The 18,514-nt window shown below is 24.3% G+C and overlaps 1 protein-coding gene across 1 annotated transcript in view; it reads left to right on the top strand.

Moving 5' to 3' along the window:
- The window catches only part of LOC136989350 (peroxidasin homolog), a 128,664-nt gene that overhangs the window by 91,244 nt on the left and 18,906 nt on the right, over positions 1 to 18,514 (top strand). The window contains exon 2 of the mRNA XM_067287471.1: positions 7,076 to 7,296. Within this exon, the coding sequence (XP_067143572.1) occupies positions 7,076 to 7,296 (221 nt within the window). The remainder of the gene's footprint in view (positions 1 to 7,075; positions 7,297 to 18,514) is intronic.

Here is an 18,514-nt window from a genome sequence, read left to right as displayed (position 1 = left end):
ATATATACAGCTGAATCGTTAGAAAAGTAAGTGGAAGAGATATAGAGGGTTACTTATAAAAAACACATTTTGCTATATATCATTGGTACATTTTATCATCAGTCCCTCCTTCCTCTTGTTATCTAACAAATGATTTCTTTAAAAATTCTTTCTTCACATGATACTTTAAAGATGTTCTATTCTACTGTTCCAGTTTTTCTGTCTTTTTTTTTTAACTTAAACATTCTACAGTAATTGGATTGAGTGAAATATTGTAAAACTCAATGTTGCAATGTGCTACAACCCATCAGTTCCCTCCTCTCTTGTATTTTCATTAATTATTATTATTTTTTTTTGCTTTAAATTAATTGTACATATATCTTATAATATGATTAAATTTAACAAATATTCATTATTAAATATTTTATTATATTATACACATTTAACAAAAGAAGAATTATTCTTTTAAGAGATAAATTGCATTTAATAAACATGGAAACAAAATCTACTTTAAACGTTATAAACAAAAAATAAATAAATGAATAAATAAATAAATAAGATTAATCATTCTTTTCTACAAATTTAATTTAAAATAAAATTTTATAAACTAATTTTGTATAAAATTTATATTATATTATAATGTAGATCTCATTTGTTTTCATTACTAATTTTATACTTAAAAAAGTTGATAAGGTAAAATAAATAAATTAAATATGCAAATTTATCAAATTTTTTGATTAAATTTATTTATTCATTTATTTTTCTAACCTCTTTATTCTTAAAATTAAATGAATTAAAATTAAGAAAGAATACATTTTATGAATACTAAAATGTTTTGCTATTTTCTTGTAAAGGCATTTTCTGAATAATAATTAGTTTTCACAAAGAATTATAAGTTTAGTAAAGTATACTTTTAAAAATAAATTTTGTACTATTACATGAATGAATTACTTAACATTTGAAATTCAGTAAACATTTGTAAAACAAAATACTTGTAGTTTAATAATTACCTTTATAAATATTTATTAAATAATAATTCAGCACGTTTAAAATAATACCATTCTTAATATACATAATCTTTAGAAGATTTAAGCTTAGTTAAGCAACTTTTAACATAAATCAATGCTTTCCTCGATAGAGAATTCTATAGCGCAGAAATTACACAACATAAAGCATGAAAATTTACAACTTAAACGAAAATAAGCAGACACGTAACCAAGTATATTTCAGTGAACAAGAATGACATTTTATGTGTCATTCTCCTCCATAATCATCACAATTAACGTAATAGGAAACCTTAATTCCCTCAGCTCTTAGTGTAATTAATGACTCAGTAAGACAAGAGAATTTAACAGGATGAGAAGAGGATCATCTTAGATAGGAAAATACTTTCCAGATTGGTAATATCTGTGGGATTAAAAATCGATGTGCATACCCAGCGGAAATTGTGATATTTCCAGTCAATTTAGTTTTTGTAGAAAGAAACGACACGACTTACAGAAAATGATAGAAAAATGGCTGCTGGGATCATTCATTTGACATATCGGCAATCTTTGTTGTGTACAGGAGATTTCAAAATAAAACACTAGAGACTGAAAAATCTAATAGAGTTCTGAAATTTCAAAGTGTGAGAAAAATGTTATTAAAGATAATAAAATTTATACCAGAGAAGATTGTGACGTTTTTATTAACATTTTTGCTTTATGTTCTCCTCTCTACTTTACTACTCGCTTCTTTTTTTCCCCTCGACTTATTCCCTTTCAAAAAGTACGACAAAAACCTTTAAAATAATTATTTAATTAAAGATTAAGCAAACAATTATATTTTTTTCCCTAAAATATTCAAGTTAAACATATTTTTCAGAGAAATTTTACGGTTTTTTTTTCTTTCTTTACTTGTCATCCAACCATCCTCGTGGGTAAATGAATTGATTATAGAATAATCAAAATAAAAATAAATTTTTAATGAAATTCTATTTAAAAAAGTAATTTGGAAAGAAAATAACTTGTAAATACTCAATGGTTATAAAAATTTTGATTAAATATTTATTTACTTACAATTTTTATGAGTTAGAAATGTTAACTGACGAGCGATAAAAGTGGATACAAATATATAAAATTGAAAAATGTATTTTTAAATATATATATATGATTCATTAAATATACAGGTCACTTCTTAAGCTTGTAGACTTATTGCTACACATAAGTAACGTAACATAATTGTATTTTCTCTTCGTTAAAGGTAATATATTAAGAATTTTCATAAGATTGAATCCATTCAATGTAACCCTCCCTTCTACGGGAAACTAATTTATAAGTTTAAATTATTTATTTAATAACAATGACTACAAAGATAAAAATTAGTAACAACATCTATAATTCTAAATAAATTTTTATGTAAAATATTCATGTTTACAGCTTACATAATGCGAAAAATAATCTAATTTCTTATACTAAATAATTATACAAATTAATTTTAAATATCATTTTTGAATCTCTCATATAAATAAAAATAAAATTGCAAAATTACATAACGATAAAACTCATTTAGATTCTATAGATATTTATCATCATTTATTTTTAACTTTTTGACATTATTCTATAGAATTTCTATAAATATGAAATGTTTAGAATTGTATTTGCTATTTATTATCTTCACTCACATCATGTGGAATTTCAGATTGTTGCGTGTATTTTGAAACCTTGATTTCGAGTAGTGTAAGAGGATCGGTGCTGTTAATCAAAATTGAAAAGTGTAAAACGATACACATTCCTCTTAAAAAAAATATATAAAAAAAACTAACCGATTGTTCATCCAGCAGTTCATAGGAAAGCATTCACTGCTTCACCAATCTCGTGTAGTTTATGTTACATATAAGAACGGAAATCTCTAGAACGAAACACATAAAAGTCATTACCAGAGAAAAGATTAAAGAGAGGAGATTTCTAGTCGTTAGTTCCCAGAAGCAGATCTACCCCCTGAAGACTCCATTATTTTCGTTAATTACAGGACTCCATAGAGCTGAATGTCAACAAGAACAGCTCGGTTACTTCAGCAACTATATTCGCATTACCGATTTCATTAATGTGTAATTTCCGTATTGAATATCCCTTAAGATAAATTAGAAATAGTAAAAAGGGAAGAACAAGCAGAAAAGGAAAAAATTTTTCATGTAAATTATGAAGCATTATCTAAGCGAAAATGAAAGTATTTTTAAAAATGTATTTACAGAAATAGAAGCAAAATGTCTTGAAAACTAATTCTTTTTTTATTTCTCTTTTAAGAATTCACATATGAATGATTCAAGAGAAGAATTCTCTTTAGAATTTTTCCATAGAATAAAAGTTTCGCTCTTTAAAAATGTTTTATTAACATAGAAACGGTAACTTAAAAAAAAAAAATTCGAAAAATTAAAATTTTTTTTTTACATATATATTCAACAGAAGAATGAACAATATATTAATACATCAAACCTTTCAACAAGTAATTCTAAAACGAATACATTCAATAAAAAAAAGAAGCAAGAATATAATAAATGTACAGTGAAAGAAAAAAAAAGACTAATTTAATTATGTTTTAGAGCCGTTTATAAAATACTCAATTAAATTTTAATCAAAATATATGACATTATAATTCTTTCGTGAAATGCCACACTTCGAATGACCCTTTCGTAAAAGAATAACTAGGTATTGAAAAATTGGCATAGGATCACTAAGAGAAAGCATATTAATTTTATTAGGATTTAAGGAAGATTATTTTCGACAGAGAAAAAGAATGTAAAAAGCTCATTAAAAATGATTTATTAATTAATTCCAACTACAGAAATTATTTAAATCTCTTCTTTGCCAACAGAAAAAAAAAATGGTAGATAGATTTAAGTTTCAATTACTGTACATGACATGGTAACTTAATAGAAAGATATATATAACGGGCAAGTATAAAAATCAATATTCTACTTCCTTTTTCCAATCGTTTCCTATCAGTGACGCATGTCCATTTGCTTAATATTTTTTCCTCTTTTTTTTCTTTATATATTTTTTCTCTTCTTCTTCCTCTTCTTCTTCTTCTTCTTCTCCACTTCAAGTAATCGTTGGCGCAAGCGCACCATATAACGTCCTTTGATTGAAGAGGAGAAAAAAGAACGTTTTGCTGCACCTTATACTTTGACACAGAAGTATTTCGTTGGATAGAAAAAAGTACAATGCTAGAACAGACATAAAAAGGAATTTCTTCGATTCGATGTAAGAAATTTCGACGTTTCATGGTACTTATAGAAAGTTTGCTGCATTGAACGGTGTTTCTTGTGACATATTATTTATTAGTTCATTAAATATATGTCATTTCTTTAACCTAAATCGTGAAAAAATTCTTATATATGTTATTTCTATCTCGAAATTATTAAAAAAAATCGTTTAATCCATTTGTTTTATAAAGTTATTACGTAGAATTTTTTCTGTCTTTCAGTCTCGAATATGTAGTTTACAATTGCAAAATTTGATAAAATATTTTATTTTTATAACTTAAAATATCATTAAAAATTATTATTTAATTAAAATTCATTATAAATTTTCTAAAAATAATATTTTTGTTGCAAAAAAAAGATCATTTTACATAATGATATCCTTATTTATATTGCAATTTATATACTCGTATATATATTTATAAACATTTAAAAAATTAGAAAAAAAAAAGATATTTAATCGCTAAATATTTTAAATTTGATATTCTTTTTTCACGTGATAAAAATATTTTTTAATATAGTAATTAAAAGAAAAAAATATATTTAATTTTCTTAATAAAAATGTATTAAATAATAATAAAAAGTTTTATCAATTTAACGTCATATATTTTGTTTAAAAAATTATAAAATTAAATTCAGTTTTTATTTTTTTACTTTTTAGGTGGGATGTTTCTAAGCAATTTTCATAAAATTTTAATTTTGTTTATATTTAACACGTCATCAGAATTTTTACAAAATTTCAAAATTTTTCATATATACTTAATTATTATTAGATAATACATAAACCTGATTTAAATATTCATAAGAAGATTTATACAGATTTGATCATATTAAAATAAAATTTACATATCTTATTCATTATCCTACTCATTTCCATATTTTCTCAATTGATACTCTCTTTAAAAAAATTTTAGGATAATGCACATGCTGAATATTTATATATTGCTTTGGAGAGATTTTAATCAAGTGGTTTTATTCTTTTTATTCCTCTTTTTATTTTTCTTTTAAAAAAAACCATCGAATCCACTAATAAAAGAAGATTAGTCTATACGAAAGGGTGGAGAAAAACGTAAAGTTTATCTTCATAAATAGCTTATAAAAAGCAATTTATCATTTATTACTTTAAAGTTAATAAAAATTTTTAGATATTTCTATTTAAAAAAATATGACTTTAATTGATATTTATATAAGTATAAAAAATTATAAATAAATTTTAAAATAAACAACATAAAAAATCATTCTTTTGTCTTCTTCTAGAATAATTTTTTATACGCAATTTCGTAAATATTAATTAAATATTTATTAAAATAAACATAACTAACTATTCATTATTATTATTACTGTTTAATGTAAACTTATACAACTCGAAAATAATGCGAATTAAAATTTATATATGTACTTTTTTTTTTTTTTTACTTTTTGAGTAACTTCTGATTTGTGATTTTTTAAGGAAATTTAATTAACAAAATGCAATTTTCTCATGAATGTCATAAAACTTCTTTCTATTTAAATTTTTTTTTTCCTTCTCCTTTCAGTTTTTTCTCATTTCATGTTTCTGTTTTGTTCATTAGACAATCAACTTTACTTCCTTTGCATATTATGCAACATCACATTCAATAAATCTTTTCTCTAAAAGTATATTAAGTGGCGAAATTTTTGCCAAAATGGTTCTTGGTAATTGTTTAAAAATTTATACATCAATTAGACTTTATGCATTCTCAAATCGAAAATAAAATATATATATATTAAAAAAAATAATTTAAAATAAAATGCATACATATATTTGTTGTTTTTTTTTATTTATAAATACATTCAGTAGAATCTTATTACTTAAAATAATGTTCAATTATAAAATTTCTCTTTTACAGTAAGAAGAAAAAAATATATATAATTTAGATATTACGATAATATAATCTTTTCCTGAATTTTATTCATTTTTAAAATGTTAAATTGAATTTTTAAAAATTTTCTGTTGTACATTTAAATGATTTAATTATGTAATAATATAGGGAAAAAGTTAAATCATGTAGGGAATAATATAGGGAAAAAGTTAAATAATGTAGGGAATAACATAGGGGAAAAGTTAAATAATGTAGGGAATAATATAGGGAAAAGATAAATAATGTAGGGAATAATATAGGGAAAAGGATAAATAATGTAGGGAATAATACAGGGAAAAAGTTAAATAATGTAGGGAATAACATAAGGAAAAAGTTAAATAATGTAGGGAATAATATAGGGAAAAGATAAATAATGTAGGGAATAATATAGGGAAAAGGATAAATAATGTAGGGAATAATACAGGGAAAAAGTTAAATAATGTAGGGAATAATACAGGGAAAAAGTTAACGTTTAATTTACCTTATTAAATCTTTCTTATGAATTACTCATTTTTTTCAGTTTAAATTCTGTTTTAATTTTCAATTATTTAGTATTCTATACAGGAAAAAATGTAAATAAATTCACGAAAATTCACATTATTAATATACACTAAGTATAGATAAAAATTAGAAAAAATAATATATTAAAAATACATAAAACTTGCAAATATGCCAGATGCTATCAGGGCTAAAAAGTAATAAGGACAAGCATTAAAATGAAAATATAACCTACTATTGTTACGTTTATCACGAAGTCTCAAAGGGAGTTATGGGGTGTCTAGGTTTCATGGTAGACTATACTTTCCACATAGACCTAGCGAGTAACTCTAAAAAACTTGGTCCATAACAGCTAGAGTTTGGGAGTATATAGAGAACAGATAGACAGACATTCTATTCAATAAATACTCTAAAAAAATAAATGCTAAATTATAAAATTTAACATTGAAATTAATAATAATTAAACATAATTTTACAGGCTCTCGAATGTATATATGGGACTACGTAGCTCATAGAAAGGGCTTTAACTGGAATGGAAGAATTAAAAGGTTTGGCCAAAATTCTCGCATCAGCGATTATTGGAGTTTTTTAGGACGTGTAACTCCATCTTTTGATAATAGTTCTTCAAGAAACGTCACTACACAGATAGGACAAACTGTTTATCTTCATTGTATTGTACACAACCTCGGAGATAAAACGGTAAGAAATATTTAATTTTCTTATTTTATTATAACAAAAGAAGAAAAAAATAATAATAATCATTTTTAGATAAGAAATATAATAATATAATTTTATAAAAATTGTCACTAATTAAATTTCACTTTAGATAAATATTTAAAAATCTTGTTCAATGTAAAATAAATAACAAAAAAAATATATACTTTAAGCTATTTTAAAATGTTATATTAATTAATAATTCTTTAATAAAGATTAAATATTAAAATTAATTTATTTAAAATTAAGTAAGTAATAACCTAATTAACTCGGATTATATAATTATAATTTTTTTTAAAAAAATACGACAACCTCCGAACAACGGACATTTTTAATGCTTCCTTCAATGGCCGTTGTTTACAGGTTTGTCCGTCTACATTCTATCTTAATTAAATTATTTTTAAATGTTTAAAATAAATTTTTAATGCAAAAAATATACAATAAATAGCGTAAATTTTTATTTTATTAAATTTAAATTAAAAAATGGTAAATTAACACGTAAAATGAAACGGTCCATACGTAAATTTGTAACTGTTATATGCGTTTAAACAACTATTCTGCTGTAACTAATCTGAATTGTTGTAGATGTAATTATCACGAAGCAGAATTAACTATATTAGAATTGTGGCTCACCAATTACAAAATAGCTGAAATGTGTCAATATAATAATGGGATATAGATGTAGTCGCAGTTTTGATACGTCCTTTGATACTTTAAATTGAGCCATTAGTCACATACATTATTCATTTAAAAAATATTTTAACGAGGTTGATGTAATTTATTAATTAATTATTTTCAATTAAAACATAACGCAATTACTATAGAAATTTAATTTATTTACAGGACTAATTTATGTATTTTAGCGTTTAAAAAAAAGCAAAAATTGATATAAATTTTAAAGAGATAAATTAATAAACGTATCGTAAATCTTATAAAAATATGTTTTAATTTTATTAAATCATAAATCGTTCTTTTTTTTTTATCTGCGTTAAAAGTTTTATATGTTGTTTACTTTAATACAATAAAATGTAAATAATTTTCGGTAATAGATTAAAGTAGGAACAAGGGAGGGAAAAAATTGTAATTTAAAAGCATAGAATTCTGCAATAGTCAGAAGAAAATGATATGTAGAAAACATTCTGCAGTTGTAAAAGTGGGTATAGTTGGATATACGTGAGGTAGTTTCTTTGTCAATGCCTCCCTTACCAGCCATGACCACCTTTAGGTTTTACTATCGTTCTGTCTTACTGTTTTCTAAAAATTCCCATAAGAAGAATGTTATCTGCATCGAAACTACAAGAGTTTACTTCAGTTTCTTTTCGAAATTCACTAGTCATCTGCATAAAAATGTTCACAAAATGTTCTTTCAATAAGATAAACTTTTACTTCCATTCTAAATATTAGTAAGCAGAAAAGTGTGTAAAAGTAAAATATAAAAATGATATATAATCTTATATAAATCAATATAAAAGTTATGGTGTATATATATATAAGCAAGGTATATTGATTTTTCAATTCTTAGAATATTTCATTTTATGTTTTTCTGAATGTATATTTTATATGATATGATATCCTAAATATGAATTATAGATATTTTGTTTAAATATTTTATCAAGTTCAAAACTAAATAGAAAGATTTTTTAAAGGATAAATGGTCTTTTATTTATTTATTTATTTATTTTGAAATTTTCACTTAAAATTTATTTTATTTCTTTAATAAATTTATATCTATCCAGCAGTTAAATAAAATTTATATACCTTTTAAATTCTTTAAACTTTACGTTAGAAAATTTTTCAAAAATTAATTATTAATTCGTTTCATATTCAAATTTACTGTTTTAATATGTTTAACTTTCTACATATTTATCAATTCAGTTGACAGTTAAGACTTTCAGATGTAAGTGGTTCTCTTCTCTTACAAGCAAGCAACTAATTTAAACTTGAAAATATGTATCAAATTCAATTATGTAAGTGAGTAAAAGTGTTCATGAATCAATCAGTTCGTCTCATTTATTGAGTTATAAAGAATTTCATTCAGTTACGTGATAGTAATGACTTATCTAAATTTAATTCTACTGATTTTTCACATTTTAAATAGTTTGTTTAATGTCTATATTAGCATTTCCTTTCAAGATGACACCACCATTGATATATATATATATATATATATAAATTCCCTTAAGAATTCACAAACTTATAGTGCTACTACTGACGAAGAATAATCATGAATATCATGAATATTGTATTAGAAATACTGTGAAATACGTAAGTTTTGAATATAATATTAGATTATGAAAACAATTGATCGTCTATAATGCAAGAATTTCTGAAAATTCAATATTTTTATTTTCTTAGGATTTATGTAAAATCTGCAAAACTCTTTACCACTTTTTTGACAATTTTTATAAATTTAAATATATTATACACTAAATTTAATGATAATATATTATAAATTCGATTAAATTTTACGTGAATAATTTATTTATTTTTATTTTGTGTGTGTGTATGTGTGTGTTTATCATTTTTAATGTTTATAATACGTTTCCTCATTTTCATCAATTTTCTTTACTATCAACGTTTACAAATCTCCTTTATTTATCGAAAAAAACTGTGGTTTATTTATTTATTTATTTATTAAAGCTCATTTTTCAGCTATATATGACAAAACATTCGTGATTTTCATATATATAAACCGAGTCATTAATTTATTTCCTGAGAAACTAGGGCGAAGAAGATGAAAATGTTTTATTCATCATCAATGTTAGATACTAGTAAATCTTTCTTAGTAATCATCAACCGTGTCAAAGTTTATCTAATCGAGAAGTACTCATTCAACAACTGGTAAAATTGTAGTGGAAGAATATAAAGAAAAGCACGAGCCACTTCTTGGACCATTACGATAAATGTTGTAACCTCTTTTGTGGTATCGCACGAGTCTACTCAACCACTAGAATTCTCTTGCAAGTCCTTGTCTTTTGTCACTGCTGGAGACAGCCATAATGGGAGGTGACCGTATCGAGGTCGGATAGCTGTCGTTTTTCTGATTCGCCCTCCAGCACATGTTGTACAACTTCCGTTACGGAGATAAGGTTTGACGCCTTTCTAGACAAATCTGGATTAGATATATATTATTTATGCTTACTTATCTTTACTAATCGGTGATTGGTGGCGGTTTTACTTGCCGTTTGACTTTTCAACCATTAGAAATCGTCGTTACTTTTTTTCTTTTTTAAAAAAAATAGCTTTTCGAATTGTGTCTTGTGAAGATTTTATAGAATTCGCTTTTTAAGCCAAATTCTAAAATCATCAAACTTACGAGATAATCTGCATACAAAGTATTTATTAACGTATTATTTTGCATATAAATGTAATATTTGAATCTAAATTTATTATATTTTCAGTTTTACACTTAAATAACATTAAATTTTATGCAGAATATTTAAAATTCGATAGTTAAAATCGCTTAATATACAATTTGCAGATAGAACTTTCATTATAAAATGATCGCTAATTAATCTTAAATAATATTTTAAAAGATTAATTTAAAATCTTAATATCTTTTTTTTTCTAACGAGTAATATATTCTTTTTATTATTATTAATTTTTCATCGAGTCTTGGTACGAAAGTAACACAAAAGAATAACCAAAATGAATCTAATTATAAACTCTCTGAATGCAACATCACGTACAGCATTACCATTAATGGAAGAGTAAGATAGACGTAACTAAAGTACACAACTAGTAATAAAGTAAGGATAAAAGATATTCTATAAGAAAAAATATGTATATTTTTAAGCCAAGTTACTTAACAAGATCATTAATTTTTAAAACACTTTAGAATGTGCAAGAAAAAAAAACACCAACAGGAGAAAAATCTAATGTATTCTTCAATAATTCATTTTATATTTAAATAATAATTAGGCTATTTACTCATAACATTATTTTCTAAGGCTTTATGTACTGATCGATAAATATTGATTAGGATTGTTATTTGTACAACATATAATGTTGCCTGTCTTTATCTCAGACCTTTTCTCTTCGAGCAAACAACATTTCTTAGAAACGGAAATTACAAACCAACAAACCTTTCAAGGGAGACAGGTTTTTTCCCTCCTCCTCCTCTTCTTCTTCTTGTTTATTTTAGTTTACAGAAAAAAGGGAGAAGAAACACATTTATTAGATATCCACATTCTAATTCATTTATCATTTAAGATCAATAAGATAATCTGGTTTTCTAAATTGGATTTTCTTCGCATTTGTTAACAGAACAATTTTACTTTTTTCTATGATCGTCCAAAAAGCTAGATAATTGCTCGTTAAGGAATAAAGAACCGCTATCTAAATTATTTATACAATGATGTTTTTCCCCTTCTTCTTCCTTCTTTAAATTATATTTATGAGGTATATATTGCAAGGTGAGTGCATACTTATTTTTTAAATATAATAACTTATTATATATATGTATATATATATAAATTTAATGATTATTTTGTAGTGAAGAGAAGAGAATTTATTTTAAAAAAATACTATATTTAGAAACTTGTATCTAAATATAGTTTTAATATTTTTAAACGTAAACAGTAGCTCGAAATTATTATTTTAAACTATAATTTTAGGATTAAAAAATCAAATTTTTTACTTTAATTTTAATTAACGTAAAAACATTAAAATAATTTCGATAAATTTTAATTTTTAATCCATTTTTAAATCGCCAAAACATATTTAAATTATAAAAAAAAAATTAAAACGTTATTAAACTAATAAAACTGACAGACAAACAGGAAGAACAATTGTTAAAATTATGAAATTATTTATTATTTAAATAGAAAATTATATAAAATATATGTAAAGTATCATGTATATAAACAGAAAAATATAAAAATTATCATCAGGTTAATTATATTTATCTTAGTATATTAACTATTCTTAGATATACAAAATAAATTACTTTTAAAATTGACATAAACTTTATTTTGTTTAATTGCCCAGAGCAGGATTATGAAATGAAGTTAAGAGTGATGTCAATCAATTTTAAGAAAATATATTAAATTTTGCTTGGAAATTTCCAAAACTTTCTGCTAACTAAGAGAAAATATTTTAAATTATTATTATGTTTCAGTTAGTTTTATTGGCAACAAGGAAATTATTTTACTTAAAAAAATAATAAAAAATTAAAATAATAATAATTTATGAAATGGTAACCAAATGTACTTGACACTTATTAACTTAGTTTCCTTTTTTTTTAAACAAGGAATTTAAACTAATGTTTAATGTTAGATCATATTAAATTTTTAGTAAATGATGTCAACAAACTGAAACGATTCTGCTGTCGAAACATTTAACATTTTTATGTCTTAATTTTATAAAATTAATAAATCTAACTTGATCGTGTTTCAATATGGAAATGTTAATCGATTGTTTGCAATTGTATTGTCTTACCAGAAAGGAAAATTAATAAATATATATATATATATATACTTGTAGTGTATATAATGTAAATTAATACGAGTTTACATCACATAATCACTATCAATAACAGAAATTATTAATTTGGATATATAATTACTATATATGATATATATGTATATATTGATTAAAGAGATGGTGCCTTAGTTTATTGAAATTTCACAAGCAAAAATATAGAAAAATTAAGTTATTAACAGCAAATGAAAGGAAAAAATATAGTTGACAAAGTTTTTGATAAAAAAAAGGATTTGCAATATAGAAACTCCTAGTTCGAATACCTTCTTCTATATACAATAGATATCGTTTATTGGGCTGCAATTTGAAAAAAATTATAGATCTATAAATTCCCACTGTTGTCGGTCTGCCTATCTGTCCTCCATTAATCTCGAGAACAGTGTTAGGAGTAGAAAGGATGAAACAAGGTATGGAAGGCTTAAGAGTAGGAGGACCCGATTAACTATACAAGAAATTTCAGTTTTCAACGGATGCAATTCAAAAACTTTCTCATGAAAAAAGTTAGATGAACGACACGACTGTATTGTTAGCAGGAAAAGTATGATTAACAGGGGCAAGCCACTGCTAATTTGAGATGGAGAGCATATATTTTAAATTAAATAAATTGAAAATATACTTAAAAATTGCAGCCTGAAAATGTGACGATGTCAAAATAAATAATTACTCGTTGATTTATTTACGTTATATTAATTTATATTAGTATTATTTATTTATTATAGTTACTATTTTTATGCTTTTATTTTATTGTACATTTTTGTACTGTTTATTTTAAATTTATATGCGTTAAATTATTTGTGTTCGAACATATCAGAAAACGTTCCATTAATAAAAATTCGAATAATGTAAAGCCTAAATGGTGGCTTATAAAAATTAAGTTAAAAATGTTTGTGAAATTTTAAATAAACATTCCTCAGCAAGCATAAGATGATTAAAAACTTTGCTAACTATTTCTCATTTGCTGAGTCTGGTTGTAATTGTAAAAAATATATTTATTTTACTTTAAATCTGATGAAAAAATATATATATTTTATGTGAATGGTAAAAACTGTTTTATAAATATATATTTAAACGAAAAAGTCATCCAGTTTGATCAACAGAATCTTTTTTATTATTTTTTTTGCACCATTTTTTTCAATGATTTTTCGACTTACCACCAAACATAAGCAAGACTTTACGCCGTTGGATTTTTTAGTTAATGTAACCAAGCTAAAACTATAGACTTGTGCACTCCACCCAACCTCACAGACTGACAAATCGGTTGTCAGAACAGTTTTTCTTCATCTGTGGCCGAATGAAAAAACGGTTGGGATTCGAAAACAGGGTTTTCTTAGATCCACCTTCATCCAACATGGTGTTGGGGTGGATAGTATCGCATAGCTTTTTGCCTAATGCCTGCTTGCCATTGAGATTGATGGATTCTCACAACAAACAAATATTTGCTTCGCTTCGTGAGGTTTAATGTCGCTGGAGTGATGTGTTGTGGTCTTATCGTTCTTTCTACGCCTCAAGTTTTCTATTAGAGGCTTACAGATATGCCAGAAAATATTTCGCAAATAAAACTGTTCGTATGAAAGAATGCCAAAAGGTATACTGCCAAAATATCACTTTTTTATTATTGAGATTTATATCCTTTTATAAAATTGCATTAAAGTGTTGTATGTAAAAATTTCCCATAATTTAAAGCTTACTTTAAACGAATAAACTTCAAATTTCAATTGAAACACTTAATTTTAATGCATTTTTAACAGCTTAAAAATATTATTACAGGATAATAAAACTGCTGTTAACAACGCATTTTAGTATTTAAACAATTAATAAAATAAGAAAAAAATTAAATATTTTATTATTTTTTAATTAAAATTCTTAACATTACAACTCTTAACAGTAATATTATTTATTCAATGAGGAAATAACTGAATTATGTTTTCATTACTTGGCGTGGTGTGAAAGTTAGTAGTAAAGAAACATTTTACATGTTGACTTATGTGAAAAATTAATCCACCCTTATTCTAAATCATTATTTTTAGTTTCCCTTTGCGTGTTTCTGTATCAAATTAAACCTTATAAATATATGCATATACACTAATAATTTACATATGATTAATAATTCCTTAATTCTCAACTCAACTTGATTATATTTTACAAATTAAATATTCTCATCCGGTAAACGAGGGATTCGTACGGATTTATTTCACCTTTTTTTTTATTTTTAGATATTCGCGAAGGAAATAATGATATCGAAGACGAAAACATATAGCAAATTGCTTTCCCTGTGCCATTTAGTTAGGTTAAAAAAGTACATTAACTATCGTGAATCCGATAAATCCGGTAGAAGATAGGAACAGTAACACCCATTCAACTTATTTTTCATATATATATATTTTCCCCTTAAAGGCATTGCCTTATATAGGATATAAATAAAAAGTCAAACACTCCAACCTGTCATAAGTTCTCCATTATCGAGATTTCGATGTATCTTGTTTCTGAATTTTTACAATTCAAGCAACTTGGAAAATTTTATTTTTATTGTTAACCATTTTCTATTCCTCGCATTTTACATCGCTTCTCATGATCACCATTTTCTTTCTTCTTCCTTGATAAAAATGCATTATCTCAATAGTAAATATGTTTTTTTACAGTTAAAAACTAAGAAAACACTTCAAAAAAACTTATTTATTTATTTTTAGAATGCGACCATCTGTTTTTAAAGTGATTAAGTTACTGGGAAGAATAATATTTATAACTTTTCTAGTTGAAAAAAAATTTTTTTTGGTAATTTTTTTAATATATTTTAAAAGAATAAATATATTAAATTAATATTTATATATTTGGAGTTTGTGTCGAAAAATATAATATTTGTAATCGTTTTTATTATGATACTAAATCAGTTTTTATTTGAAGAATTCTTTTAGTTGTATTCACACAAAAAATCTCATTTTTATTTTAACAACAGTTATTGTCCTTTCCTTAATACATTGTCGAATTTTCCAACAAATAAAAGGTATGTTATATTCTAGTATGAGAAAGGGAAAAAAAATCTTAGTTTATGTCACTGTTTCTTTTGTTAGTTGTTGCTTTGTTCATCTTTGAGTTTGTTTGAAATCATCATATTACAACCTGTCGTTCGTAAAAAAAGAGATGAAACTACTTTCTCCATATAGTCCACGAGGAGTGGACAGAATATAAACTTGTCTGTTATAACATCGTAAAGAGAATTCCATGGCTATAAAGTTAGAGAGAAAGGGACACATTGCCATTGCAAAAGTTAAAATTTGGCATTACGGATAAATATTTTTCCGTCTGGTAACTAAAGAAAGAAAGGAAAAAATTCGAATTCTCATCTACCATTGTCTTATCTATATAAAAATTAGGTTGAATATAAGAAAAAATATAACAAAATTCTGTTCTAGTATCATTGTGTCCAACATAAGTGGATAGAAATGTCACCATATTTGACACATCGTCTTAAGATTCTTTACCCATCCAAAATAAGAAAAACTTGATCTATGCTCATACTTCGAGAAGAAAAATACACATTATTTCATCTGACAGAACTGTGTTATTTTATCCTTCTTTTTAAAAAAAGGAAGAAAGAAATAAAAAAAAGAGGAGGAAGAAGGGGGGAAACCTTTACTCACTAGGATATATTCACGAAACTAAACAGTAATGATGCTTTGCTTGGTTGAATGTGGAACCAAATCATATTGTTAAAAACTTAAGAATGATTTACCATTTTATATAAATAAGATTGTTACATATCGACCTTAAAGTTTATGTAAATAAAACAATAATAATCGATTTAAAAGTAGTTTTTTTTCCCTTATGTCGATTTTATTCTGCTCCACGAGTTTTAGCAATGAAGCAAATATTTCAGTGTTTCTGATCAAAACAATAGTAGATTAAAAATTATTTCAAGTTTTATTTTTAAAAGTTATATAAGTAATGTTTATAAAAAATCTATATATATATTTTTATAATATTCTCCTTTTCGTGTCTTATTGCACGAAATATTCACGTATAAAAATTCGATACATGTCATTATTAAATCGAATTTAATACATTTGTCATCATGAAGTATATTTAGAAACTTATATAATTAAACACATAAAGTTTAAATTCAAATAAAATAATTAAACTTATTTATAAATAAGTTTAGAATTTTTTAAATTGATTTCTTAAATTAGAAACGAATTTAATTGCTTTAAATTAATAAAATTCTTTATAAATCAAAAAGATATTCTCCTGTAAGAGTACTTAGTCTAGTGTTATAAGAGACTATCACTTTCAATGAATCCAAGTGCTATAATGAATTTCTTAATAATTAATTATAATGAATAGAAACATTATTATTATACTACAGCAGAATTGTTGATTGAGATAATTTATAAGTGCAACGGTACTTACCATTAATTAATTAACTGCAGAACATTTTCTTTAGTAGATAGTATGCGATTCGAGACTAGATCAGGAAGCAAACTACATTGACAATTGTATCAGTTGCAAATATAATAGTTTCGTTTGTTATCTACCAAAGAGGGTCTGTTAATGACTAATGCAATATTTAACCATTGTTATGCTATCTTCGTTACAGGAGTAAATAATGAATTGTTAATTGAATAAAAGTCATTGTTTCTAGAAATTTAAGTTGTTTCAGTAATTATTATCGTATGATTAATCAATTTGATTAATTTACCAGTGTCTTATTTTACTTTTAGATTTTTAAATTTCCCCTAACTCAAACACAAGTTATCTTTTAAACTAATATATATATATATATATATATATATATATATATATATATATTAAAGAAACTTCTATTTAATTTGTGATTCTATATCCAGAATAAAATAAAATTTTACTGAAGATAATAAATAAAAAATTTAATAACATTCTAACTTAACGTTTATGATTGTTGATACAGTTTTCATTGAAAGTTTTCAACAATATGTTTTAAAAAAATCAAAGACGAAGCTGAGTATATATCATCAAAGGACGTTATACAATAGAGGTGATGTATTCTAAGAAAACACAATAAGAAATTTCCCTATCGACATTATAATTGCAAACATTCAAAGTTTGCTTGAAAGAATTCACTCTGGCAATTACTGTGTTCTAGTTATAAAGTAACTATTGCAGTATTCGGTAGAGTAATTTTATTGCCAAGTTTTACGATGTCTCTTCCTACACTTTAAATATTAATTCTTACTGTACCCCCTATCTAAAGCCAACTTTTCTATAGTATAAAGTAGAAAAAAAGGAACATTATTTCAATGTAAATCAGGATCGAAACTATAGACAATCCAAATAAAAACTAATCAATGCCAAGGAATAAAACAACAACAAAAAAAAAAAAAAAAAATCACGAACAACAAAAGAATATCGTCTTTGACAAAAATCGATGAATGGATAGATCTTTATATACCCAAGTACGAAACTTACAAGAAAACCCATAAAAATGCCTTAGAGAATAAAAACATACGGATCTTCAAATCTTAAATGCCATTCTTCCTTCTAATACTTTTTCCTCCTCCTCTTCCTCCTCCTCATTTTTTTAAAAAATATTTTATTTATTCTTATAGCATACTTTAATAATTTCATATTTATAATACTTTATTTTCTTTCCTAATAATCGGTGATTTCACTGAATATTTCTGAAAGAAAATATGTATATCTTATACAAGTAAATAGTACGATTTAAATTTTTATAAGTATTATAAAGTCG

This window comes from Centruroides vittatus, unplaced genomic scaffold (genome assembly GCF_030686945.1).
Source record: "Centruroides vittatus isolate TY-2023 unplaced genomic scaffold, ASM3068694v2 scaffold_490, whole genome shotgun sequence".
In the NCBI taxonomy this organism is placed as follows: Eukaryota; Metazoa; Arthropoda; class Arachnida; order Scorpiones; family Buthidae; genus Centruroides; species Centruroides vittatus.
This window is presented reverse-complemented; position numbering and strand designations above follow the sequence as displayed.